Source organism: Mauremys mutica, chromosome 10, assembly GCF_020497125.1.
Source record: "Mauremys mutica isolate MM-2020 ecotype Southern chromosome 10, ASM2049712v1, whole genome shotgun sequence".
NCBI classification, from domain to species: domain Eukaryota; kingdom Metazoa; phylum Chordata; order Testudines; family Geoemydidae; genus Mauremys; species Mauremys mutica.
Window position 1 is genome coordinate 66,562,767 of NC_059081.1, and position 27,654 is coordinate 66,590,420.

General features: G+C 44.4%; 1 protein-coding gene across 7 annotated transcripts in view; it reads left to right on the plus strand.

The window, feature by feature from the left end:
* Positions 1-27,654, plus strand: part of SPAG16 (sperm associated antigen 16) — a 766,854-nt gene that overhangs the window by 157,524 nt on the left and 581,676 nt on the right. For all 7 annotated transcript variants that reach the window (XM_045032690.1, XM_045032687.1, XM_045032686.1 and 4 more), the window contains one exon: positions 13,942-14,072. In XM_045032690.1, coding sequence (XP_044888625.1) covers positions 13,942-14,072 — 131 coding nt within the window. The remainder of the gene's footprint in view (positions 1-13,941; positions 14,073-27,654) is intronic.

The following is a 27,654-nucleotide window of genomic DNA, read 5'->3' on the forward strand; positions in this document are numbered from 1 at the left end:
ACTCTGCATTCAGGCAGCTGCAGCTAATCTTGCTGGGATGATACTCAAACTAACTATCTAAAATTACTGTTGAGTCTCACTCCTGAAAAATCTGTTAGTGTAAGGGAGGGCCCCATAATTTTTTTCTCAGAAAAATCTTGACTGAGGGCCACAAAGTTGTCCTGAAGAGTGCTGCTGTCAGAGGTGGGAATGTGTCCCCACAGTAAAGATACAGGACAGAGAAGGAAGAACCCCTTTAGTTACCTCAGGAAATTTGTAAATTGGGTTAATAAGCAGATAAGTATCTTAATATCTTGGTAGGAAGGATGGTCTGATGGTTAAGGCACTGTACTAGAACTCAGGAGATGTGAGTCCAATTCTTAGCTCTGCTATACCTTTCCTGGGTGATCTTGGGCAAATTACTAAGCCTCTCTATGCCTCAGTTTCCCATTTGTAAAATAGTGGATGGAGCACTGAACTGGAAGTTGGGAGACCTGGATTATATTCCATCACTCTCACAGACCTGCTGAGACACCTTGGACATTTTACTTCACTGCCCTGTGCCTCAGTTTCCCTATCTGTCAAATGGAGATAATGGTACTTACTCCCCTTTGTAAAATGTTTTGAGATCTATGGTACCACTATATAAGAGCTTAGTAGTAGTAATATCAGACATCATCCTGGCATTTCGATTGGCTGACACAATCCATTTCACTGTAATTTTAAATAACAAAGATACTGTGACTTGTAAATGACACTCTGGGCATAGAGAAGGGGTCATTTGTTTTCAGTATCAGCAGAGTCTAAGGCCATTGTGCTCAGAACGGCCAAGGTCATGGACATTCTCTCATGGTCACTATTTAGAAGTCAGTGTTCTTCGCCTTTGATGATAAAGTAATAGGATGTTTAATTTTACAGTCAGGAAATGCATTATTATGTCTTGTACATAGTGTGGAGAGAGAAGTGTAAGGCCTTTAGTGTGCAATGTAATACAAATGTCTAGCACATTGTGGATGCTAGAGCAAACAAAACTAATACATAATAATAAGTACACATTGCTTTGGGAATTTAACTTCTTCATTTCTTTGTCTTTTGTGTATACAAATTCTTATTGTTGTTGTTGAAATAGCGTACATTTTTGCAGTCAGTGTTTGCATTTGCAAGAAATCCTCAGTGTACTACATCTCAGCTGTGTTGCACTGAGGATTTCCTACTGCTCTGAGGGTTAGTGCTTGAACACAGAATGAGGATTAGACAATGAAGAGCTCCTGTCTCTGCCAAAACTTGTTGGCATTTACCTTCCAATCAGAGAGCACAGTTCGACTGTCACATTTTTGTTGAATGATACTCTCCATATAAGGATTGTGTATTTATTTCACAATGCTAAATAACTGTTATTACCTTGGGGTCCAGTCCTGATCTCAGTTGACGCCTATGACTTCAAAGGGAGCAGGTTTGGGTTCCTTTGCGGACCAGGACTCAGAAGCTCCACACTGAGCTAGTCCATCATGAGAACTGAAGAGGGGAAGAAACATGAGGAAGGATGGACCAGGGTTAGGGCATTAGCCGGGAGACCTGGTTCAATTTCCTTTACCATGGACTTCTGACGTGACCGTGAGCAATTCATTATAGCCTTTCTGTCCCTCAGTTCCCCATCTATAAAATGGGATAATAATACTTCCCTACCTTACAGCGATGTTGTGAGGATAAGTACGTTAAAGATTATGAAGCACTTTGAGATCTATTGATGTTAAGCACTATTTAAGAGCTAAGTATTATTCTGTGTAAGTTAATAAACAAAAAGATTAGTACTAAATGTTCACTGCACTAGGCAGAATCTAAAACTGGTTCCAGTTCTGAACTCCACGCAAAGTAGTTACCTCAGTAGTAAGTCTGACTGATTATATTAGAGAGCCAGATTTTCAGTTGAATTAAGTTGGGATAGCTCCACTGAAATCACATTTAATTTGGACATCAGGGTAGCTACCGCTATTTACACCATCTGGGCCTTGAGGTGCGATAGGATCTTCATAGTTAAGGATGAATTTCATGTTCCAGAATAATGCAGGATTCACACTTTTAAGGAGTGAAGCATTTAAAGTGCTACATTAATCACAGTAATGTGCTCTGACTGAAGAGTTTGTGCCAGCTGATGCTGGCCTAAGCCATGGCAGAATCTCAGGATGGAAACAGTGCAGTGATGCTTAATTGCAATGACAGCTACAATAGCTCTTATGAGATAAGAAAGGGGACATTGTAGGCCAATAAGTGAACAGGGCTTGCATAGGAGGGGACAAATTCTCACTCTTTAAAGAAACAGTTTATAAGTGTATTAAAGAGAGTAAAATCCAATACTATGTGAAAGTAGTATCTCAAGTTTCTTTAAAAAGTTTGAAGATATGTCACATGAAAAATTGTATAACAGACTTGTGTATATTTCAAACTACGGGGTTGGACTGTGGGGCTGTGAATTGTAAAGTGCACCAAAGAGTTGCACTGTAAGTGCCACATATGGATGCTGCTGGTGCAAACTGGTACCTAGTCGTTGTTAACGTAGTCCCCTTTCAGACAGGACTAAGCTAATGTGAGCTAGGTACCATATCCACATGGGGTAGTTAGAATGGAACTCTCTGGTGTGCTCTTCAGTTCACACCTCCATAGTCCGCACTGTGGAACTGCGTAGACGTTGCCTGAATCAAAGAAGAAATCCTTAAAATAAACCATGTTGTTAAAGTTTTGTACATGTATTTCTCTGGAAAAAACAGCGTCAGAGATACTGATAAATGACTCTTCTTCTTCAAGTGCTTGTTCAAGTCGATTCCAATGAGGTGTGCCCTCGCTGCGTGCACGGTGATTGGAAACTTTTCCCCTTAGCAGCTCACGTTGGGGTCAGCTGAGGAGCCCCCTGGAGTGGTGCTTTCATGGCGCTCAATATATGACCCTGCCAGCCCGACCCCCCATCAGTTCCTTCTTACCATCTGTGGCAGCCGTTGGAATGGTGACTCGCTTGTTTCGCAAGTGCTCCCTTGGTGTAGTTACCTAATCTAGTTCTTCTTCTTGTGTTCTTGTTTTGTGGTTGTTAGTTGTTAGTATAGTTATAGTTATAGTTGTTAATATAGGTCAGGGGTAGGCATCCTATGGCACGATGCCAAAGGCAGCACACGTGATTTTCAGTGGCACTCACACTGCTCAGGTCCTGGCCACCAGTCCAGGGGGCTCTGCATTTTAATTTAATTTTAAATGAAGCTTCTTAAACATTTTAAAAAACTTATTTACTTTACATACAACAATAGTTTAGTTATATATTATAGACTTATAGAAAGAGATTTTCTAAAAACATTAATGTATTACTGGCAAGCAAAACCTTAAATTAGAGTGAATAAATGAAGACTTGGCACACCACTTCTGAAAGGTTACCAACCCCTGGTATAGGTGTTTGTGAGCGGGATCTTTCCCTATCCCATCAACTCCTTCTTGGGCTCTGGGACATGCCGCAAGCCCAAGACTTTAAGTCTTGCAGCACATGCCACAAGCCCATGCCGAGTAGTGACCCCCTCGACTCTTGCCTGACGTGTCTGGGGGAGGCGTGTGAGATCGAGCTCTGCAAATCTGCAGGGCTTTTAAACCTAGGATGAAAAAGTGGCAGAATTTCCCTCTGAAGCAGCTGCTCATGGAATCTGCACTTCATCCAGAGGCTTCAGACCGCCAAGGCTCGGGCCGAGCGCATCGGTGCGGAGTGCTCTGGCATCGGTTCACGACTTGGGGCCGAGGAAGCAGTCTAGTACGAGAGACCCTCGGCACCGCAACAGGGAGAATGGCCCAGCACCGCTCTACTTCCCCGGTGCCCCACAGGTGACATAAAAAGACTGAAAGACGGCACTCTCCTCTGAGAGCTGCAGAACTGCCAGGGGACGCGTCGCTGCATGCAAGGAAGGACCTGGCTCCCAGACAGCAAGAGTCGGTGCTGTCGACTCCGGCACCCCAGAAGGCACCATCAAGTCTGGCACACAGCCACTGTCAGGCAGTGCAGTGCCAGGTGGAGGTGTTGGAGCCACCCTCCACCCCAACACTTTTGAAGCTGCAAGATATCTCATAGAGGTGACTGCGGCTCAGTCCCCAATTATTAGGGACAAGTCTCTGGTACCATTGAGACCAGTACCATCCAGAGGCAAACTCACCATGATGCAGCGGACCTGATCCTATCACCGCAACATCATTCCCTGACACCAAGTCCAGCAGGAACACGCATGGCACCGGGGACACGGTGATCTATCTCCCTGGCACTGAGGACAGATCTGCACCAGTCCACAACACCCTGCAGTACTGGCACCGACAAGTGGCTCCGGAGCCCAGCAGCTGATCGCTGGCACCGGACCCACAGCACCAGTCCCCATCATCAGACTGCCAGCACCAATCCTTGGCAAGATTGTCGCGACACTGGTCCCCTGCCTCTTCCACACGACACCGGTGGCCAGCATATAGGGCTTCAGCCTCAGTGGCAACCCCCCACACAATGGCCCTTTTAGACCCCCCTGGGCTTACCATCAGGCCCAGGGTACCCCTTCCAGGCGCTCTAGGTCTGTGACCTTGGGATGCCGCCCTTCCCAATCACCTAGAGATAGACCTGCCCCTTGGGGAGCTGAAGCTGCCCTCTCCAAGCCACCCCCTCAGACTGCAGAGGTGGGGTCAGAACCAGCTCAGGACCTGCTGCTAGTCTATGAGATAGCCTCCTTTGCTGAGCCAGTGGTGGAGCCTGGTACAGTCCAGGAGCAACCCAGGCAGCTTGAGGGACAGGAGGACCCTGTACCATCACTTGCCACCTCATCTTCCTAGCCCAATGAGGCGGTAGCAGGGGCGTCAGCTTCAGGGCCCCTGCCGCTTGGCCACAGGGCACACCAAGACCTGCTCTGTTGCATTGCCTGCAACATGGGCCTGAAGGCAGAGGAAGTGGTCAAGGCAAAGGATACTATGGTAGACATTTTTGCCCCAGAAGGTCCTTCCTGGGTGGTGCTAACGCTAATAAAGACCATTCAAAACACTAAGACCCTGTGGCAGACTCCAGCCTCCATTCCGCCCACCACCAGTGGTGTAGAGAGGAAATACTTTGTTCCTTCCAAGGGCTACAAGTACCTCTTCTCTCACCCACACCCTTGCTCCCTGGTGGTCTTGTCGGTAAATGAAAAGGAGCATCGGCAACAGCCACCGGCCCCCAACTCTAAGGAGGCTAAATGCATGGACCTCTTTGGCGGGAAGATCCATGCCGCAGGGGGCCTCCAGCTGAGGCTAGCCAACCAGCAGCTATCCTCAACAGGTACAACTTTAATTCTTGGACTTCTATGCCTAAGTATAAGGAGTTGCTTCCAGCAGAGTCAAGGATGGAATTTTCCACCATAGTCGAGGGGAAGGCAGTAGCAAAGACCTCCCTACAGGCCTCCCTTGACTTGGCTGATTCAGCTGGCCATACCCTCTCCTTGGGGTCGGTGATGAGATAAACTTCCTGTCTCCTAGTGTCCGGGTTACCTCCGGAAGTTCAACATACTTTGCAGGACCTTCCCTTTGAGGGCACAGGGCTGTTCTCGGACCAGACCAGTCGACTCAAAGCTACACAGCCTGAAAGACTCTAGGGCAACTATGAAGTCATTGGGGATGCACACGCTGGCTACCCAGTGCAAGCATTTCAAGCCCCAGCTGCAGCAGCAGTGGCAGTACCAACCCCACCCAAGGCAGGACTTCTACTGCCGTAGGGCAGAAATAACAGGCGCGAGCCTTCAAACCCACCTTCAGGGCAGGGACAGGGCCTGACCAAGCCATCGTTGGGCTCCAAACAAGGCTTTTGAAGAGACACCCGAGGATGGCGTACCTGCTGTGATTCCTGATCCTTCCTCATGCTTCTTGAATAGTCTGTCCCATTTCTACCATGCTTGATCACAAATAACATCGGACTGCTGGGTGCTCTGCACGGTAGAAGTGGGATATTTTCTCCAGTTCTTCTCCTCCCCTCCCTCCCCCCCTTTCCCCATCCTTCTTGAGGGACCCTTTTCATGAGCAACTCCTTATCCAGGAGATGCAATTGCTTCTTGCCAAAAGAGCAGTGGAGGAGGTTCCTCAGGAGCTAAGGGGCAAGGGATTCTACTCCCAATACTTCCTTATTCCCAAGGCAAAGGGGGTCTCAGACCCATTCTAGACCTGCGAGGACTCAACCAGTTCATGGTGGAGTTGAAGTTCTGCATGGTCTCCCTGAGCACAATCATACCTTCCTTGGATCCACCCTTGACATGAAAGATGCATACTTTCACATAGTCATTTGTCCAGCTCACAGACATTTCCTGAGGTTTGTGCTCCCATTTCATCTATCGACGGCCTCCCAAGTGTTCACCAAGGGTATGTCGGTGGTCGTGGCCTTTCTCTGCAAGAGGCAGGTACAGGTGTATCCTTACCTCAACAACTGGCTGCTGTGGGGGCGCTCCAGGGAGTTGGTAGAGTCTCATGTCCAGTTCGTCAGAGCTACCTTTTAGAGACTAGGACTCCTCCTCAATGTGAACAAGTCAACGCTGTCACCGACCCAAAGAATAGAATTAATTGGGGTGGTGCTGGACTCGGTACAGGCGAGAGCAATCCTGCCGGAGTCCCGATTCCAAGCAATGACAGACATCATCCAGACTCTCAGGCGATACCCCCACCACAACTTCAAGGGGATGCCTGAGTCTCCTTGGCCACATGGCAGCCTGCACCTACGTGGTCAGGCATGCCAGACTGAGGATCAGACCACTCCAAGCATGGCTCGTGTCAACCTGTCACCCAGGACGAGACAGCTTGGACTCAGTAGTGACAGTGCCAGAGCAAGTTCTAGAATGTCTCCGTTGGTGGCTAGACCCTTGCACAGTCCATGAAGGAGTCTCCTTCAACCCTCCATGACCCTAGTAGCGGACGTGTCAGTTCTGGGTTGGGGGCCCACCTAGGATGTCTCCAGACACAAGGTCTGTGGTTTCAGACCAAGATCTCACTCCACATCAATATCAAGGAGCTCAGAGCTGTGTGACTAGCCTGCCAGACCTAGTAGTCCGGAATGCAGGGCCAGTGCTTAGCAGTGATGACCAACAACGCCACCGCCATGTTTTACATAAACAAGCAGGGCAGAGCCCACTCCTCCCCTCTCTGTCGGGAAGCTCTCCGGCTTTGGGATTTTTGTGTAGGACACCTCCAGGTGAATGGAGTGTGCTATTTCTCAGGAGTACAGAACAAGCTTGCAGACCACCTCAGAAGGTCATTTCACAACCACAAGTGGTCCATCAATCCGGATGTCATACATTCCATCTTCCAAAGGTGGGGGTTTCCCCACATAGATCTTTTTGCCACCAGGAGCAACAGGAAGTGTCCAACATTCTGCTCTGTCCAAAAACATAGTCCAGGCTCCATCTTGGACGCATTCATGCTACCCTGGGAAGACTGCCTCATCTATGCCTTTTCGCCGGTCCCATTTATCCCACAAGGTGCTGCTCATGATCCGCAGAGGTAATTCTGCTGGCCCCTGTGTGGCCACACCAACATTGGTACACCATGCTTCTGGAGCTGTCAGTGGACACCCCAATCACACTGCCACTCTACCCCGATCTGATCACACAGGGCCACGGTCACCTCCTTCATCCAGACCTCCAGTCCTTCCATCTCATGGCTTGGAAGCTTCATGGTTAAAGCCAGTGGAGCTCCAATGCTCGTAATTGGTGAGGGAAGTGCTGCTTGGTAGCAGGAAATCTTCCATTGGGACCACTTACGTAACTAAATGGGAAAAGTTCTTGTGCTGGTGTGAGCAGCGTCACACTCCTCCACTTCAGGCATCTATATCGCTCATCCTGGAGTATCTACTGCATCTAAAGCAGCAGGGATTGGCAGGATCATCCATCAGGGTACACCTCACTGCCATCTCGGCATTCCACCCAGGGGAGTCGGGGTGCTCTGTATTCGCCAATGCCATGGTAGGGTGTTTCCTGAAGGGCATAGAAAGGCTATATCCACATTTGTGACCACCTGTACCTGCTTGGGATCTCAATCTGGTCCTCTCCAGACTAATGGGGCCTCCATTCGAGCCACTGGCGACATGCTCCCTTCTGTATCTCTTGTTGCCGTCACATCAGCCAGGAGGGTGTCCGAATTAAAAGCGCTGATCTCCAATCCCCCCTACATAGTCTTCCATAAGGACAAAGTACTACTTAGGCCTCACCGAGCCTTTCTGCCCAAGGTAGTGTCTCAGTTCCACATTGGTCAAGACATCTTTCTGCCAGTCTTCTATCCCAAGCCTCATTCTAGTGCTCAGGAGCAGAGGCTTCACTCACTGAATGTCTGGCGCGTGCTAGCATTCTATATCGAGCACACAAAGTCTTTCAGGAAATCGAACCAACTGTTGTGGCGGTGGCAGACCGGATGAAAGGGCTTCCAGTCTCTTCACAATGCATTTCTTCCTGTATCACAGACTGCATCCGTACCGGCTACAAGCTGGTCAAGGTCCCAGCGCCAGCTATTGTGGCCCACTCGACAAGAGCACAAGCCTTGTCAGCCGCCTTCCTGGCCCAGGTGCCTATCCAGGAGATCTGCAGAGCAGCGACCTGGTCTTCCATGCACACGTTTACCATTAACTATGCCATCACCCAGCATGCCAGAGAGGATGCAGCTTCCAGCAGAGTAGTTCTCCAATCAGTGCATCCTTAACAAGCACTCAAAGAAGAAAAAATGGCTATTCACCTTCTCGTAACTGTTGTTCTTTGAGATGTGTTGTTCACATCCATTCCAATACCACCCACCTTCCCCTCTGTCGGAGTAGCTGGCAAAAAGGAATTGAAGGGGAGTTGGATTGGCAGGGTCATCTATTGAGCACCATGAAGGCACCACTCCAGGGAGCTTCCAAGCTGACCCAATGGGAGCTGCTAAGGGAAAAAGTTTCCAACGACCATGCACACAGCGCGCACACACTTGATTGGAATAGACATGAACAATACATCTTGAAGAACAACAGTTATGAGAAGGCAAAAGTGTCTCTCTTGTGAGATGAAGACGTCCTCCTCTTTGTGCATATTCAGTTCCTGAAGCAGCTTGGTCACTATAATTTCCCTTCAGTCAGTTGCATCCCTTTGTAAGATCTATTTATAAATAGTTATCAGAGCTAGCTATTATTATTATGAGCTTTTCAGCAGTAGATCTGAAAGCACTTTACAAAGGAGGTCATTTTATAGATGGGGAAAGTGAGGCACACAGCGGTGAAATTGTTTAGACTGGGATTGTTTAGCCTGCAGAAGAGAAGAATGAGGGGGGATTTGACAGCTGCTTTCAACTACCTGAAAGGGGGTTCCAAAGAGGATGGATCTAGACTGTTCTCAGTGGTAGAAGATGACAGAACAAGGAGTAATGGTCTCAAGTTGCAGAGGGGGAGGTTTAGGTTGGACATTAGGAAAAACTTTTTCACTAATAGGGTGGTGAAGAAATGGAATGGGTTACCTAGGGAGGTGGTGGAATCTCCTTCCTTAGAGGTTTTTAAGGTCAGGCTTGACAAAGCCCTGGCTGGGATGATTTAGTTGGGTTTGGTCCTGCTTTGAGCAGGGGGTTGGACTAGATGACCTCCTGAGGTCCCTTCCAACCCTGAGATTCTATGATTCTATGAAATGATTTGCCCAAGATCCCCCATCAGGCTAGCAGCAAGCTGGCAACACAATCCAGGGTTCCTACTGTACTTCATTGTACTTGATACTTTTTAGGGTTGGAGTTTATTTAGAAAGTGTAACAAGCTGACTTGCCCTTGGGCTGGAGAGCTTGGGGCTAAGCCAGTCCTGATTACAGGATGAGCCCCACCTGTAAGCAATATAAATAGCTAGGTTTAAGTGCTGATGGCGTCCAGGTGGGAGAAAGGGCTGGAGGGAATAGTCATCAGGGCCCTGATTCAGTAGAGGGAAGCCAGAGCAGAAAAAATAAGCTAAGAGCATGGAGGCCTGGGAGAGGTACTGACTAAAACAGAAGAAAGATTCAAAATCTCTGCAGGCAGAGAGATCTAGGAGAAATGCTGACTAATCAGGGAAGAGATTGGGAGACTCAGAAGGGGAGCAAAGAGATAGGAGGTTGCCCAGGGAAAACTGCATTGTTAGTAAAGGATTCAACCTAATTCAGGGCCCTGGACTGGAACCAAGAGTCAAGGGTGGGACTGTGTTCCCCTACCAGCCCCAAGGAGGGGCGGAAAAGCCTTTCACAAGGCTAGTTGAACCCAGCAGCAGATTGAACTGAGGATGGGCTGAAAACGAGCCCCAGAGAGGGTGAAGGCTTTTTGTTTCTGTTAGAGACAGTTTTGGATTTTAGTGTGGAAAATGGGGACCCTGAAAGGGGTGGACTAAAAACTGTGATCTGGCTGGTGGTCTGTCTCAGTGAGTAAGTTACCATGTAGAGAGACTGCCACGGCACCTGAGTGACTGTCAACAGGTGGCGCTAGTACAGTAAGGAGCAGCAATGTCATTCTTTACCAAGTGGTGAGAGAACTCTGTAGCAAGAAACATGAATTATAGAGAGGTTTTAAAATGTGAATTAAAATACCCTCCTAATTTTCTGCAGTTTTGGAATTTAATTGCCCTATGCTTATTCCTTCAATTTAATCTTGACTGAGTTCAAGAACTAGTGCAAACGCTAAAAAGAATGTCCGTATCCCTGCTATCTGCACATAATCAGATAATAACATGCGGATCCTATTCTATTCTTAATCTGATTGGGTGATGGGCATTTTAAAGAACACTGTAAATTAATCTTCTATATGAAACTTATTTTCAACAGTGTATTTTGGGAATGTTGCAAACATGTACAGTCAGCTGTATCTTTAGAATTCCTTTAAGGATACAAGGACCTTTTTTAAGTCCTTAATTGTATAAGATTAGTACTCTCCTGACCTTCTTAAATGACAATCTGTTTTTAATAAAGCCCATGTAGCCAGGCTAATTAGAGCAGGTAATAAAATCTTCTAGCTGGTTGATTAATCTTTAGAAAATCTTTAAGTGTCTACACTGATCAGAGAAGTGAGGTTGTAAAACCATATGGAAATAGAGACATTTCCACTGTTTAGCAGTATTGTCCTAGATAAAGAAAAAATATGCTTTTCTGATGAATAGATATTAATATTTTTTTATTTTTCTGGTAGTTGTTTAAAAAACAAATTTATTACTAAGGATGGTCTTAGACAAAATCCCTGGCTCAACACATCTTAACCCTTGGAATGTTTGAAATTTGTGTCAGGTTAAAATGTTGCTACCGGTCCCATCTGTATTATGGTCAGACCTAAATCCTTAATCTAAACACCGTGGAACATTTGGGCATTTGAAATCAGTCCTGGTTGTGCAGCTTGAGCCCATTTCTCTTGTACAATTCCATACTGGTTGTCTAATACAATGCAGACTAGTCTAATCTAAGTATTTATCATCCCTGTGGTATCTTTCTTTGCTTTATAACAAATTGCACATACAATCTAAAGGTCTGCCAAAAAGTTCAGACTTGGATGCTGAGAGATAGGTATCTACAACACTATATTTAAGGATCTGATTGAAAGCCCATTAAGGTCAATGTTGGATTCTTTCCATTGATTTCAATGGGCTTTGGATCAGGGCCTTACGGCTAGATTTTCAAAGTTATTTAGGTGCCTAAAGAAGCAGATAGGTGCCTAGTGGGAATTATAGAAGTGCCTGAGCAGATTAGGTGTCTAAATTCCATTGATTTCAGTGGATTTAGGCACCTAACCCACTTACACTCCTACTGGGATTTTCAAAAGAAGCTACCTGCATCTTTAGGCACTGACATGCCTTTGCAGATCTGGCCCTTGGTGCCTAAAAAATAAATGACCCTAATTTCCCCCAAAAATAAATGAACAGGAGTAAGTAACAAGTAAACAGCATAAGTAGGACTGCTTTAGCCAGCCTGCAAATTATAGAGCATATGCAGCTCTAAATTGCACTGGAGACAATATTGGCTGAAGATTGGGGAAAGTGTAAAGGTAGTTTAAAGTCACATGTGTCTGAAAATGAGTTTGCTACAGTGCAGGACTGAATTAGGGTTGCCAGGTGTCTGGTTTTTGACCGGAATGCCCAGTCAAAAAGGCCCTGGTGGCTCCAGTCGGCATCACTGACTGGGCCATTAAAAGTGTGGTTGGTGGCGCAGTGGGGGCCTTGGACTAAGCCAGGCTCCCACATGGCTCCCAGAAGCGGCCACCAGGTCCCTGCGGACCCATGGCACATGGGCAGCCAGGGAGGCTGTGCGTGCTGCCCCTGCTCTGAGTGCTGGCTCTGCAGCTCTCATTGGCTGGGAACCGTGACCAATGGGAGCTGCGGAGATGGTGCCTGCGAGAGCATAGGCCCTGCATGGAGCATCCCTGGCCGCCCATGCACCTAGGGGGTGCAGGGACCTGATGGCCACTTCCTGGGAGCCACAGTAAGCACCACTGGGACCCCAGACTCCCTCCCGCACCCCAATCCCCACCCCAGCTCGGAGTCCCCTCCCACACACAAACTCTCTCCCAGAGCCTGCACCTCACAGCCCTCCAGCCCTGCCCTGAACCCCTGCCTGCACCCCAAGCCCCTCATCCCCGGCCCCACTCCAGACCTCACATCCCCAGCCAGAGTCCTCACATCCTCAGCCAGAGTCCTCACCCCCCACTGCATCCCAACCCCCTGCCACAGCCCAGAGGCCCCTCCTACACTCCAAACCCCTGATCCCCAGCCCCAGCCCAGAGCCCACACCCCCAGCCCAGAGCCCATATCCCCTATGCCCCAGCCCAGAGCCCCCTCTTGCACCCCAGACCCCTCATTCCTGCTCCTCTGAGTCCATAGCTCCAACCCAGAGCCCCAAACCCCCTGCACCCCAACCCCCTGGCCCAACCTGGAGTCCTGTCCCACACCCGAAACCTCTCATCCCCGGCTCCACCCCCCAGCCTGCACCCCCAGCCGGAGCCCTCACTCCCCTCCACACCCCAACCCCAGCCTGGTGAAAGTGAGGTGAGGGTGAGGTACAGCAAGCGACGGAGGGAGAGCGGATGGAGTGAGTTGGGGGAGGGCCTTTGGAGAAGGGGCAGGGCAGGGGGTGAGGCAGGGATGTTCAGTTTTGTGTGATTAGAAAGTTCGCAACCCTAGACTGAATCCAGGGCTTTTAAATTAGCAAATCTGCAATGTCAAACTTCTTGCTGTAGTGCTGTCTAAACAATCTAAAAAGATTTCTACTGGTTAAATAATAACATGTTGCACAACAAGTTTTCCTCTGATGTTCACCCTGTGCTTTATGAAACTAGTATTTATGGCATATAGAATTTTGGTTAAATTTTATATTGTGTTGCTATGCTGCTGGCTTAACAGATTTCACTTTTCAGCCACATATATGCTGCCACCAGCGGATTCATAAATGGCCATTTTAATTAAAGCATGAGACCAATTTCTTTCTTTTATTTAAATTCATATACCTGCATAAACTTCAGTAAAGTTGCCTAGGTATGAATGACAGCAGAACTTGGTCATCATTTTCCATTATATTTCACAGTATTTACAGTGTACATGTGCATTGTACTTTGAAAACATACTGCTGTGTTGAGCGGTGTAGATGCAGTCTTCAGATTTAAAGAAGGATGGAGTTTGGGCTACTTTTAACAATTAACATTGCTTCAGAAATATGCTCTGTGGAACACGCGTTTGAAACAAATAATTATGTCTTTTGAGTATACTCAGTGTTATCATTTATAGACACCAAGGCTGCAAACATACTTGTGCTTAGCTTTAAGTACATGCAATAGGGTTTGCAGGATTGGAGGCTGAGTGCAGTTTACTAGAAGCAATGTTGAAGAACCAATAGTGAGCAATGGAAAAAATAGACAAAACTGTATACATGCAAAAATAAATGGATAAACAATTTGTTACACAAACTTGTGCAGTAATCTCAAGAATTAATACTTTTCTTTTTTCCTAGGATTCAGAATTTCCCATAGATACTCAAGTGAACCCTTATCTTGCTCGTGCCAAGGAATGCACCCGGCCATTGAAATCTGGAGTATACAGGCTGAGCAGCACTTTAAAAGTCCACGATCTAGCAGTCAGCTGGTAGGAACCTTAACAATTTTTTCAGTTTATCATTGTATAACGATTAAGTTTTATATTTCAAAAGGTCATAGAGAGCAATTTGCTGAAAGTGGTGAAGGAACTGTTCTTGCTGAACATCTGAAACAATTGTCAAAAGCACTGTGCAGGCCAAGTGGACTAGGCTGAGTCCTTGACTAAGAGACCTAAACCCTTGTCTATAAAATGTACAGAATACTTGCTCTGAGATTCCCATGCAATTTACTTACAGCCATAGTCTGATCTCCTATTACTCTGGTGTATATCTAGAATAAATTCATTGAATGTAATGAGTTCCTCCAGATAGATGCTTTTAGTAATTGATGTAACTGAGAACAGAATCTGACCATTAGAAATTTTTTTATGGCAAACTCGTGTCTGTGTCCTTTTCCCTTCTGTAGTCCATTTTGTCATAATGGATTTTCAAACCAGGTGAAAAGCATGTGTGATAGGCCAACATTCTCAATATATCCATTAAAGATAGCTGGAAGTTTGCCATAAAAAATCTGTGTGGTAGTGAAGTCTTACAGTATGTACCTCTAACGTTAACAGCCATTCTTTATAGATGTTTAAAGAGTGTGTAAATTGGTCTTCATGAGAAATAAAACTAACAGAACTGGATTGCCAAGGATAGATATGGTGGTAATGCTCATCTGAATTTGCATCATCTTTTTTTGCTACAGTCTTCATCTACTCTTGAGGAAAGACCTATAATTTGGACCAAATTTGTAGTGATTTTGTGAGTTTTGTGTAAATGAGTAAGGATGAATGTGCTAAAATTCATGTTCACTTGTGAGCTAAGCTATGTTTTTAACTTAAGGGCCAGGTCCTCAGCTGGTGTAAGTTGACAAAGCTGGTAGCACTGTTCTGCAAAAAGCACTCTGGCTGGGGTTTTGTGGGTGGATTCCAAACGTCGCACCCTTTTACCACCATAACAGGACTTTAAAGGAAGTGTTGGGGGAAGCTGAATGTTCTCCATTGTGGACAAAAATGGCTTCCTTTTGGTTGGCAGTTTTGTATTTAATAATAATTTCTAATGAAAATCTTTTATGTGAAGGTGACTGTACAGATTCTTGTAGGTTGAATGATAAAAAAAAGAATGTTTTTTCAGTTGTTTGCAGCCCATTTCCTTGGGTCAAAATATCAAGTTTTAAATTTAGATTCATTAAATGTCATAGTTTACAAGCAATTGCACCCTTACCGTGCTTGCTAGCTATTGGGCTGAGGAAGAGTAAACATGAAAGTCATCTTTGACAATAGGTTACAGCTAGCAGCAAAGTTCAGTAATTTCTGACAAATTAGCTAGGTGTCTCTTTGTAAATACATGTTTGAAACCCACCCAGATGCATTTCTTTTGCTATTTACAGATCTTTTGTAACAGTTTTGTACTGTCCACACTGTAGCCAGATTACAGGTTCAAGGCTACTAAATTTATCAGCCTAAAGACAAATTGTCTTTCCTCATTTAATTTCACAAAGTTCTTGTTAAATCCAAGGAGTTTTTTCCAAAGTTAAGTTATTTTCTTAGAACTTGTATTTTGGGTAGTGTGGTTTCTCAAATGTCAGTTGAAGGCCTTCCCAAAAATCAGTGTTTGAAACAGTGGGGAAACACTCAATATAATTTTATGAAGATCTGTCATATAAGCAATAAACAACAAGTAGAGCTGGTTAAAGTGTTGGTAACAAAAGGAGGTTTGTGTTGGTCAAAATTGTTATCTGGGGTTCTTTGAACCCAAAACGCCTGGTAACTTTACACTGTATGAGATGGTGTCAGGAAATAAATCAAGGGAGACATGGCCGTCTGACAGACAGATGGCTGGCACAAACAGGACAACACATATGTGCTCTCACTTAAAGCTATACTTTACTTACTCTCAAGCACTTACACACGTCCGCAACAGGTTAGTAAAACACCCCCAACCCTCAATTACCAAAGTTGGGTGTGCCTCTCGAGTGGCACGGCGGCAGTCTTCCGATGGCCAATCTTCCATCTGCTGGTGGAGACCACAAGATGTGTCCAGAAGGAGAGTCCTTGAAGAGTACAGCTATCCCAAACTTTCTTCCCTTATTTAGTCATTAATATCACAATAACACGTCACTCAAAGAAAACTTGTTAAGCAAGCAATTTCAAAGGTTAAGCAGGAGGGTTCCTTCTGATCATCAGTGAGCCAGATGGGTTTTTTCAGAGTTTGCATGCCTTGAAGCCCTAACAGACACATCCCTGAGGGCACATATAGACAAGCTTCCTGTTTTCCTAAAATGCATATCTCAGCAATTTCAACAGAGATCTCATCAGGAAGGACGCGGGGTCAAGCTGCCTTTTCAACCTCCTCCCCTCCTGACTCGGTCATGCTAAGGCTGCTACAGAGGCCCACTTATGGCCTGCTAGCTTGCCTACTTTTAGCAATAAGCAGTAGTGTTTCAGGCACTTTACTGGTCTGCCAAGATCTCCCCGTCGGAAAATGTTCTTGTTTGTGAAACTGGGAACAATTTTTCAAAAATCTGAAAATGTTTGATGAAAATCTATTAAAAACTTATTTGCAGTTAGGATGACTGTTAAACCATTTTGACAGATTTTCACAGTAGTTCTTTAAATTTCTGCTTGGTTTTTGATGGGCTTGGTTTAATCACATGAGTGATTGGCTGAATCTACCCCATATGGTAGGTCATCAGTCCCCTTGATGATTACCTGTTCTGTTAATTCCCTTTGAAGCACCTGGCATTAGCCACTGTTGGAAGACAGGATACTGGGTTAGATGGACCTTTGGTCTGACCCAGTATGGCCGTTCTTATGTTCTTATATTCTTAAGTTCTTATGTCAACATTTTGACTAATTTTCTCTGGTGCAGCTGCATACTGCATGAGATCTCTGATCCAGTGAGGGAGGATAGCTGAGCATGACTGTGTGTCACTTCTTTCTGCAGTTTGCATAGGGGAGTTACTAATATTCCTTGCCCAAAAGTGTACAGCCAGGATTTTAGGAGGACGTTGATCTTCTCTGCACACTGGAAGGGAAAGTGATCCATTCACAAAAATATTTAGAAGGTGTATTGCCCAATATTATGTAAAACCTACATTTGTTTATTGTAGCAGGCTAGTCTTCCCCTCAAAGGCCAGCCAGCTCTGTTTAGAAGCAGAGCCACTTCAAAAAATGGTGTTTGGACATTGTAGAGGGGATTATCAGATCCTGCTAGAGAGGGATGAGGTGACTGACTGATGAGCATCTGATTCCTATGGAGGCTGGAAGGGTGGGTGGTGAGATTTACAGGAAACCAGTTGACTCCTGTGGTAGGCCATGGGGCAGGGAGGCTCTGAGAAGGGAGGCTCTGAGTCAGTGGGAAAGTAGCCATTGGGCTTATGTTGAACTGTTTTATTTTGGGAGTTACTAAAGGTTGTCAGTGCAACCAGTAAATGGTACCCTGAAGAAAGGGCCTGAACAGACTCTGGGCTTGGCATTAATACCTCCTGGGCTGGGGAGACGCCCTAACTATAGCTACAGACACTCTTTAAAAAACATATTCCTGTTTACATGTAAGTGGGTGCTCCTAAATCCTTTTAGCCCTACATGATACTTTGTAGTGTAAAGAATAGTCTAAACAGCTATGCCTGCCACTGTTGCCATACGACTTTAGACATAATAAAGAAAAGCAAATATAAAGGATTTAGTGAGATTATCAAGGTTTTCCTGATGGGATCAGTCAAAGATATTTTTTCCTCCAAGGATTAGCTCATCGTTATATTTAATTATACTAGGTTTCCCCATTTATTATGAGTGCCTTCCAGAGGTAATTTTTTTAAAATCTCCTTGAAAATTCAGACACATTGACTTGCTGCAGACAGTGTTATAACATCCCCTCATTCTAAAATTACACCTTAAAGCTCCAATCCTGCATTGAAATCTGCAAAGGCTCAGTGGTCTGCTGTGCTTTATACTTGTCTTCAGGTCTAGTTTTGAAGAAGTGAAAGGTCAATGCTATAGGCTGGTCCATCATCCAATTTACATGTGGTTTTCTTATTTTAAATGGAATCTACTTCAGACTGCTTGAGTGTTTAGGACGTGAAGACAGTGTTCTCATTGTCAGTTGTGAGCCTCTTCCTTTAAGAGCTAAGCATTTTAGCTTCTAGGTAAAAATAAATGCTGTTTACCAAACCTCTGTAGTGCAGTGATGACACCTTCTGGGTATATAGGGAAACCCAGACATCTAACATGGATTTTTCAGGGTCTTTACCATCTAACATGCTATTCCTGTTTACAGAGTTCAAAACTGAGCAAATGGTATTTGAGCAACTACAAATTAGATAATCCAATTGGTATAATACGCAAGTTCCACACTTAAATAAGTACTTTAGAAGTACCTGAGGGTCTTCCATTTGCTGTAAACTTAAAATGGTATTGAACTTACCTTTCCCTTCAGACATTCTTTCAGGGCTTCCACTGAAGGCCCTGGGCATTGTTCTCGTCAATCAGAGAGAATAATTTAACTAACGCTTTGCAGAATTGCACATCCCATGGCACCAGGCAACCATTTGATATATGAGCCATCTGCCTGACATTCAGTCTCCTTAATGTACAGAAACTCGTTTTTTTAAAGTTCCCAAATCTTGTGAGTTTATACAGCTGTTTGAGAATTGAGTTAAGATTCTGTCAGATAATTAAGTACTGTCACCTAAGTAGAAAGTGTGTATACATTATATTCATAAAGTATTATCTAATCAGCAAAATCCTTCTAGTCCCCAGAAAATGTGATACATTTCTTTGATACAGTATGACTTGTTGAATCTTAATGAAAAATATGTGTAAGAACTACAAAAGGGCGCCATGTTCCTCAACACGGGAACAACTGGCTTAGGGGAATGGAAACTTTGTGAATGCTAATTTACTTACTTTCCTCCTAATTCTTCTTTTGGGGGATGCAGTTTCCTTCCAGCCCCAGTGGAAGTGGCAGTGGGTCCAGCCGCAGAACCTGCAAGTCACCACTCTTATCCACTCTTCCTGGTGGAGGATGTGTGGGATCTTTCCCTGACATGAAGCAAAGGGAAGTGCTGTCCCTCAGGTCCCAACTAGAGCTGATTGGGAATTTTTTGACATGGGTTGTGGGGTTTTTTGGTTGGAAAATAATATGTCAAAACTGAAAATGTTCATTAAAATCCATTGGTTTTGACAAAACTTTCATTGGAATATTTCTCTGGTCCAGGATGGAATTTTTTCTCAAAACCAGAGAGATCCCAGAATAACCAAAAGCCCAGTAGTTAGGGCACTCATCTGGAATGCAGGAGACCTGGTTTCTCTCTGCTCTGCCTGATTTTGGAGCAAGAACTTGAACATGGGTCTCACCTATCTGAGTACTGTAACTTCCAGGCTGTGGAGTCAGTCTCTCACCCTCTGGCTGAATGAATATTTAATTATTTATATAAAGTGGAACAGCTCCAAAAGGAGAGATTAACTTTATAACCTGGTGGTTCAGGCACTTGCCTGTTATGAGGGAGACCAGTTTCAAGTCCCTGCTCTGTCTGAATCAGAACTTCCTTTTCCCATATGCCAGGCAAAAGCCTGCCCTAACCACTGGACAACTCTGGAGTGGGTCTGTGGGTCTCTGTTTTTCCACCACCCCCCTCCAAAAAAAAAAGGTCTAATTTTAATTTCACATCAGAACACAAACAAACTTCAATATCTCATTTTTTTTAAAGCGAATTCAGGTTTTCCAGCTAGCCTTAGTTCTGACCAAAGAAAGAGACTGTTTTGACCCTAATGTTCTCTCCGTACAGTATGTCAGGGGCATATAATGCCTGCAGTGTGAGAATTTCAAAGCTTACTTTATTTCCTTTGCAAACATATCTTAAGTGAAGTGTAATAGAAATATTTTTGCTTTGCATAACAAGCCAGCTTCGCCTAACATTACACTGATGATGCAATTTTCTGTAGTCTACCTCTGAAGAGTCTTGGTAAGGTTTAATACACTTTCATGCCTGTGCCACTTGCATTGCATTTCTTGCCTTCTGAGACTCATAAACACTTTTTTTTTTGCCTAGGATTTAACATCTTGATACAGAGATGGCTGGGGTATATACAAATATTAGCTCATATATTAGCTCATATATGCCTACGTGCATATGTTCAAACTTAGCAAGAGCGTTTTGATACTTGAGCGTTGTTCTGTTTTATCTTCACTGATACCTTCAGAGTCTTAAGTGCCTTTGTGGTGAGATTAGAGTGAGAAAAACCTATTTCAAAAAGTAGTACACATTTTTCCACAATGAGTAAATGTCAAAGTTGGATGCTGTAGAAAGTAATTGTTGTATCCTGGGGTCCAATATATAACCTATTTACAGATTAAGTAGACAGTTCTCCAACTCACTAAGCCTCTAGTAGCATGAAAGGGATTAAAAAATTTCATTGTGAAATTTAGACTCAGCCTGATCCTTAGAATTGTATGAATAGATCAATATTTTAGTTTTAGCGGACATTTCAAATGTGCGTACCTGCTTGCAGTGATATAGGAACATAGAATCTTATTGTACCCGCCTGTGGTAAAAGCTAGGAGACAAAGGGCTCAGGATGCAGTTCGCCTCATGCTCCCTTCCCATGCTCCCTTCAGAGGAGAGAAGTTTGGGGGAAATGGAAGAGTCAGAGATGGTGGCCTCCCAGCCCCCTAGATTCTTATACATCTGCAGGGGAAATAATTTGCAGCTGCACAGATGTCCACCTGGGTCTCTAGGTTCTCGCTCCCATCAGTAGCACAAGTATTTTTTAGGAGTCATGCTACCATGTGCTGACTCTTACCCTCCCTTTACCCTACTCCCTCTCTGAGCAGACTGCATGGAGAAAAGGTTAACACTAGCAGCACTAACTGCTGCTGCATTTTAAGGTGGAAATGCTGCTCTTTAAAGTAAGTACTCCCACTCCCTACCCCTCATATCCTGGCTAGCATCTCCTAACCTCCTAAAGTCCCACCACCTTCTGCTAATTTGGGGTGTCTTCTAGGGCAGGAGGAGTTTGCTGCATTGACTCAGCCTCCCCATATCCATGGGTTCAGGGGCTCCCCCACCTTTAATTCTTTTTACAGTTTACTCTTGTGGACCTTCTTGGCATCCTGACATGGCTGCAGATCTCCATAGGAGGAGAGGAGTGTGAGAGAGTCTCTGTCCCCTGTATCCACTGGGGCTCTCCTACAGTCTTAATCCCTTCAGAGGTCAGGAGGGACTTAGCTCCAAAATGTTCTCCAGCAAAAACTAAAGTCAACTCACTATGGGGTCATCCCCACTCTCCTAAACTATTTAAGTTGAGCATTGCTCTCTCCTGGGGGCTAAGCACTTCTCCACCAGTGGCTGCCCTGGCTATCAGGCCTGTTTCTCCACCAGCAAAGCTCCCTTCATGCAAGGAGGCAGAGCTCCATTCTGCTTCCTCACCAGTCAGACATGAACTGAGTTAGGTTCTCTCTTTTAATCCCCCTTCCAGGCCTCGCACTGGCTGCAGGCGTAGCAGGGTGGGGCTAGGTGGGTCCACAGGCTCTTTTTAACAACTCTGCTATTGTGGGGCCTCTCTGCTCCATCACACCTCTTGTTTTGCTTCTTTCTTACTCCCTTTTTTCTTTGTGTGCTTCATACTAGAGAAGTGCATGCAGTCTATAGAGGAGATTATTAAAATGTATTGTTTCTCTAATTGTTGTATATGGTAGCATAGATATTTCCACAGAATGGACTTTCTGCTTTAGTTACCAGATGATCATAGGACTTCCTGAGGCACATTCTGTGGAACTAATGACCCTAATGAAGGGTGGCCAGATGCCTGGTTTTGACGGGAAAGTCTGGTTGAAAAGGGGACCCGACAGTGTCTGGTCAGATTGACTGACCTGACACCCAGTGTCTGGTTACTGGAGATGGGGAGGCACTGGGTCATCACCTGCGCCAGCCCCTACTCAGCTGTGGCCGTCTCCTACCTGTGTCAGGTGGCTCCAGCTCCTTCCTGACCCAGGCGGGGAGGTGGAAGAGGAAAAGTAGTGAGCTAAGGGGGGGAAGAGGAGTGGATGGGAGTAGGGCCTCAGGGGAAAGAAGGGGGTGGAGCCTCAGGTGGAAAAGATGAGGCAGGGCTTTGGGGGACTAGGCGGGGAAGGGGTGGAGTCTCAGGGAGAAGAGGCGGGGCAGGGGAGGTTCTGGCACTCCTTCTGAAGTGTCCGGTTTTTAAATATTACCAAGTTGGCGACCCTATCCTAATGTGCTGTTTCATATTGTCACTTTCAAAATATTTGTAGACTTCATTTGAGACAAGAAAACACCTCTTTTAAAATATCCAATTGGGAAGACATCAGCCTTTTTAGCTCATAGTTATTATATCTATGCCATTTCATTAAAATATGTTTATTTCCTTGTAAATCTGTAAAGAAATGAAAAAGCATTATAATGTTGGAATTTCCAGTGCCTTGTTAAGGAAAGGATTTCAGAGCTCCTTTGTTAATTGTTAAATAGCCAGAGTTACTGTTATTTTTTTATTTATATTTGTATTTTCAATCTTTTTTCATACAAAGTTTTGTGCTTGGTATTCAGTGGTATGCAGAGGCTCACCCCCCTATTCAGAAACAATGTTTTTTTTATATGATGGTAACTTTAATGTCAGCAGAACAAAAATAGACAGTTTAAATGAAGGATTGATTCCATGTCTCCTTCCCCCCTCCCCCCCCCAAAATGAATCTCAAACGCCATATTCAGAAATATGAAAGAAAAGTCTAATACAGTTTGTGAGGCAAGTTTTGGAGAAAATAACACTGTTTCCAGATTTGAAAGGCAGAACATAATAAAATCAGTTATAGAGTGTCTTTTTGAGCTACAGTCCTGCATTTTGAATAGTTTCTTCTATTCCAAAAATAAAACTTGATTCAAATGGGAAAATAGAGAAGAAATATTGAAATTCTGCCTTGATCTTACCTTTTTCACAGTCACTCTATTTTAAATCATCTGTGAAACCATTTTGAGGAGTTAATTCAGGGAAAGACCGATCAGTCATTGTGCTTTCAGCAAGTTTTCTTTATTTTTTTCACCCTATTAATTTTTTGTGCTCTTATCTATCCTGTTCAGTTACTTTTAATGGTTAAAATAATTTAAAGTGTCAGTTTTTGCAAATTAAGGAATGCAATGACTGTGCCTTTATAAATGCTGTTTATTCCTCATCTGGGCTGTCATTTTTCCTTCGGCCCTTGATGAAGAACTGTCACATGTGATTTTGTTTAAAGAAGTGGAATTTTCATTCTCCTGCCACCAACATTTTAAAAAACTCAGAAACCCCAAGCATAATAGAAGCTTCATTTATCCCTTGCATCTTTCTGAAGAAGGTCACTGGGGCAGAGGCAGATAGCGAGAATGACTCTCTAACCTGGTGGTTAGGGCACTTGTCTGGGAATTGGGAGACCCAAGTTCATGTTTCTGCTCTAGTTACTATTTAATTATTTATACACAGTGGAGCAACTTCAACAGGAGAGACTGAGAGAGACCCAGTATATCCTATACCCCAGAGACTAGGGCACTGTCCTTCAATGTGGGAGACCCAGTCCCTTCTCTATATCAGGCTGAGGGGGAACTGAAACAGTCTTCCCCACGTGGCAGATGACTGCCGTACCCATGGGACTAAAGCTTAAAAGGGAGGCACCAGTGCCATCACCTCCTCCAGCTGTTTTGTGAATGGTGCCTCAGTCCTGAAAGGATTCTCACCCCCCCCAAAAAAACCCCACCTTTTTATGTGGGCTTTCTATTTGCCAAAAAACAAAAACATCACCCAGCTCTACCTGTGACGACTGCTTATATGGAAAAGTAATATTAGGAAAGTGCCAAATATATTTTAGCTGTCATTTTAATAAGGAGAAAGAGCCAGCAATCCATGCATCACCCACAAGTGTTATGTGGATCACAATTTGTGAACCACTGCTCTAGAAGGTTTCTGATTATCATAGGCTTGTAAGACTTGGCATACCTTCTCTTCATGCCTATGTAGACAACTTCTGACACTAGTGATTTCCCTCTAGGTGACATGATGAAGACCTCTAAGTTGACTGGTTGAATTGAGGTCAGTAGTGATTGGAAGTCACTTCTTTCATTCTATATATCAAATGAGGGCTAGGTCTCATTGTTGTTGTTCTGGTGTGCTCGCTTTCAGAAGCACCTTCTTGTGTTCTGCCCTGTTCTGTGGTGTGGCACAACCAATGTCATCGAATCTGCATCTGAACATCACTCAGCAAAGTCCCAGATTGAACAGCAATGGAATAGTTTCACTGTATCTGTTTAACACTATCCATTTCATTATAGAGACATGCACAAAGTGGAATTTATATCCAAGAGGATTTGCTTTGATTTCAGCTGCCATCATTTAAGTTGTTTGCTACTTGGCAGCAAATTTCTGGATGTTGAGATTCATAAGAAAATGAGATATTTCTTCGGAAAGAGCAAAGAGAGAACAATGATGATTAAATGTATATCTGAGTCAGCATACACACAGCTTGCCAATAATGTAGGAAGGTTGTGTTTTGGGGAAGTCTAAAGCATTCTTGAATGAAATTTCATCAGAACCCAAGAGTTTTCTATATATGATATCGTAAAAAGAGAGAAAAGGGGAAACTAAAGAGGACACTAAATTAAAATAAATCATACTTAAGATAAATATGTGACTTACATAATAGAATTATTCCAAGAGTAATGCAAAGTGCTCTTAATACCTTTCATATAAAGATGCCACTCAAAAATAATGCACACGATTGTCTATATTATTTTTAATGATGGATTAGTTTTGCCAATAATTGCTTTGTAATTACTACTGTAAAGCACTTTCTTTGATGCTCTACTGTACAAATTGCAAATTAATTTGGTAATGCCTTCAGGCTTTTGTTTTTCTTAATCTGACAGTTTACTTGAATGTTATGCATATATTAATAAATTTAAAAAAATGGTAAAAACAAACACCGAGATCCCAAACATTTCATTAAAGTTCAGTCATACATAAATACATCTCATATGGGTTTTATCCATGAAATAAAAGTGTTTGAGAAGTTTGAGAAAAATCTGTTCAGCCATTTTACATTGTCTGAGCATTTTGAACTGTGGTTTTCTGCCATAAACCTGAGCGTAGTCCTTGAACTGCAGTGACTTCCATAGATCTTTAGAGAAAGGAAACATGCAAATAAGTATACCCTGTGGAAGTTCAGATCAAGTTGACATGTTTAGGGGTGTGTGTATGTGTAATATAATCGGACAGATAGAAAGGTTGTATTGTGGGGAAGTTTGCAGCATTGTTGAATGACATTTATCAGCACCAAAGAGTAGTAAAGGCAAGGGAAAGTGAGGTGCCTTAGCAAAAAGAGGGCACTCCACTCACATAAATAAAATGTAAGCAATACAACTATGGAACTGAGTAACTTACATAATGGAATAATTACAAGAGTAATGCAAAGTGCTCCTCAAATCATTCACAATAAGTTTCTATTCAGGAATAGTTGATGTGAAGATAAATTCCTTAATATCTAATATGCGAGCTACCCAGATATGATGATATGTGTCATAGAGCAACCTTTAAATGACTAATAAAATCAGTGTTTGCTCACACAGTGAGACAGGCTATGATGGACCTTTTTGTAGGTGCTGTGTAGAGAAGACGGCTCAAGGAATCTTCCACTACCTTATGCACCTTCCATGAAGACCAGGGATAATAGCAACTCCTATTCTTGGGCGAGTGTAGGGACTGCTTCCTCTTTGAGACTGCAGGGATGCACAGTATCTCAAAAGGGGCAGGGAGTTGTGGCTTCACATCTCAACCTCTGCTTCAGAATATTGAATGGGCTGGACGTTCCAGTGGAGGGAGATTCCCCCTAAGAGCATCTGCATCAATTGTGCCTCCTTGAAGACGTGCAACTCCCACCTTCTCCCATGTCTAAGATACCATTGGTTTTCCTACTTTTAGAATGGAAATACCTGGCAATGGTCTAATATTGCTAAATGTTGACTTTTTAATAACAATCATTGTCTGACTGTTCAATCAACTAACTGTTAGATTTGTTAGATATATTGATTTCACCAAATATGGGCCTGGTTTCTCCACTGCATTGGTCCACATTTACACTGCTTTTACTCCACTGAAGTTAATTGAATTACACTTCAATAAAGTGGTGAATGAGACCCGGTGTAGTTAATGATAGTGGGTTTGTACACTGTGAAATTGAATATTACCTTTCTTGCCAACCATCAGGAGGATGAAAATAGAGATCAGTCCTACTCATATTCTGTTTAGGCTCTTGTATATTGCCCATCACCATGATATATGGCTACATAACCATGTTGGATTATTTTATTGCATACTCTGTGTGTACTTAACTTGTAGATAGATTCCAAGACCAGAAGGGACCAGTGTCATCATCTAGTCTGACTTCCTATATAACAGAGGCCATAAACTTTCCACAAATAATTCTTAGTACAGATCATTTGTGAAGGTATGATTTAAAAATGGTCAGTGATTATTTATCGTCCCTGTCAAAAACGTACCGTATATACTCATTCATAAGTCGAATTTCTTTTAGTAAAAGAGGGAAGCACTAGAGAAGGGGGTCAGTTTATGAACGGGGATAGAGAGGGAGAGGTGGGACACAGCCCCTCCCCCCAACAGAGGGAGCAAGGAGAGGCAGCACAGCCAGCAGAGCCAGAAGGGAAGAGGCGGGGCCAGAGTCTCTCCGCTTCTGGCCACGCTGCTCTCCCCCCAGCCTCCAAAGCAGCTGCAGCTCCGGGGCTGGCAGACTGCAGCCGTGACGCTCAGCCCCGCCCCCCAGAGCAGGCTGTGGCCGCGCAGCCCAGCCCGCTGGAGCACGCTGCGGCTGTGCTGCCCGGCCCAGCCCACTGGAACATGCTGCGGCCGCACCATCCGGTCTGGCCCGCTGGAGCAGACTGTGGTCGTGCTGCCCAGCCTGCCAGAGCAGCTCCAGCCAGGCCAGAAACATCCTACCTTGGCCCACCCCAGATAAGGTGGGAAGGGATGGGATGGGAAGAGTGTGGAGGTCCTGGGCTAGGGGTGGGGGGTCATGTGTGGGGTGGTCACAGGGGTTAGTCCCCTGATCCCCAGCATTCCCCCCCTCCCCCCCCCCAAAAAAAAATTCCCCACCAGTTGCTGTCCCGGTCCGTCAGGGTAAGCAGCTGGCAGGCCAGGATACTTTGTTTACTTAGGTTTACCTCCATGCCTGTGGACACTCGAGGCCTACCAGTGGCTTATCCTGATCGCCCGGGAGCCAAAGTTTGCTGATCCCTGAATTATAGGGTCGGCTCATGAATGGGTGATAAAAATTTTCCATTTTTACTTATCCATCTTGGGAGGGGTCGGCTTATAAATGAACCAGCTTATGATTGAGTATATATGGTACCTCTTGTTTCCAGTCTGAATTTATCTAGCTTCAATTTCCAGCCACAGGATAGTGCTATACCTTTATCTGCTAGATTGAAGAGCCCATTATTAAATACTTGTTCCCTATGTAGGTACTTATAGATTGTAAATAAGTCACCCCTCAAGCTTCCCTTTGCTTTGTTAAGCTAAATAGATGGAGCTCCTTGAG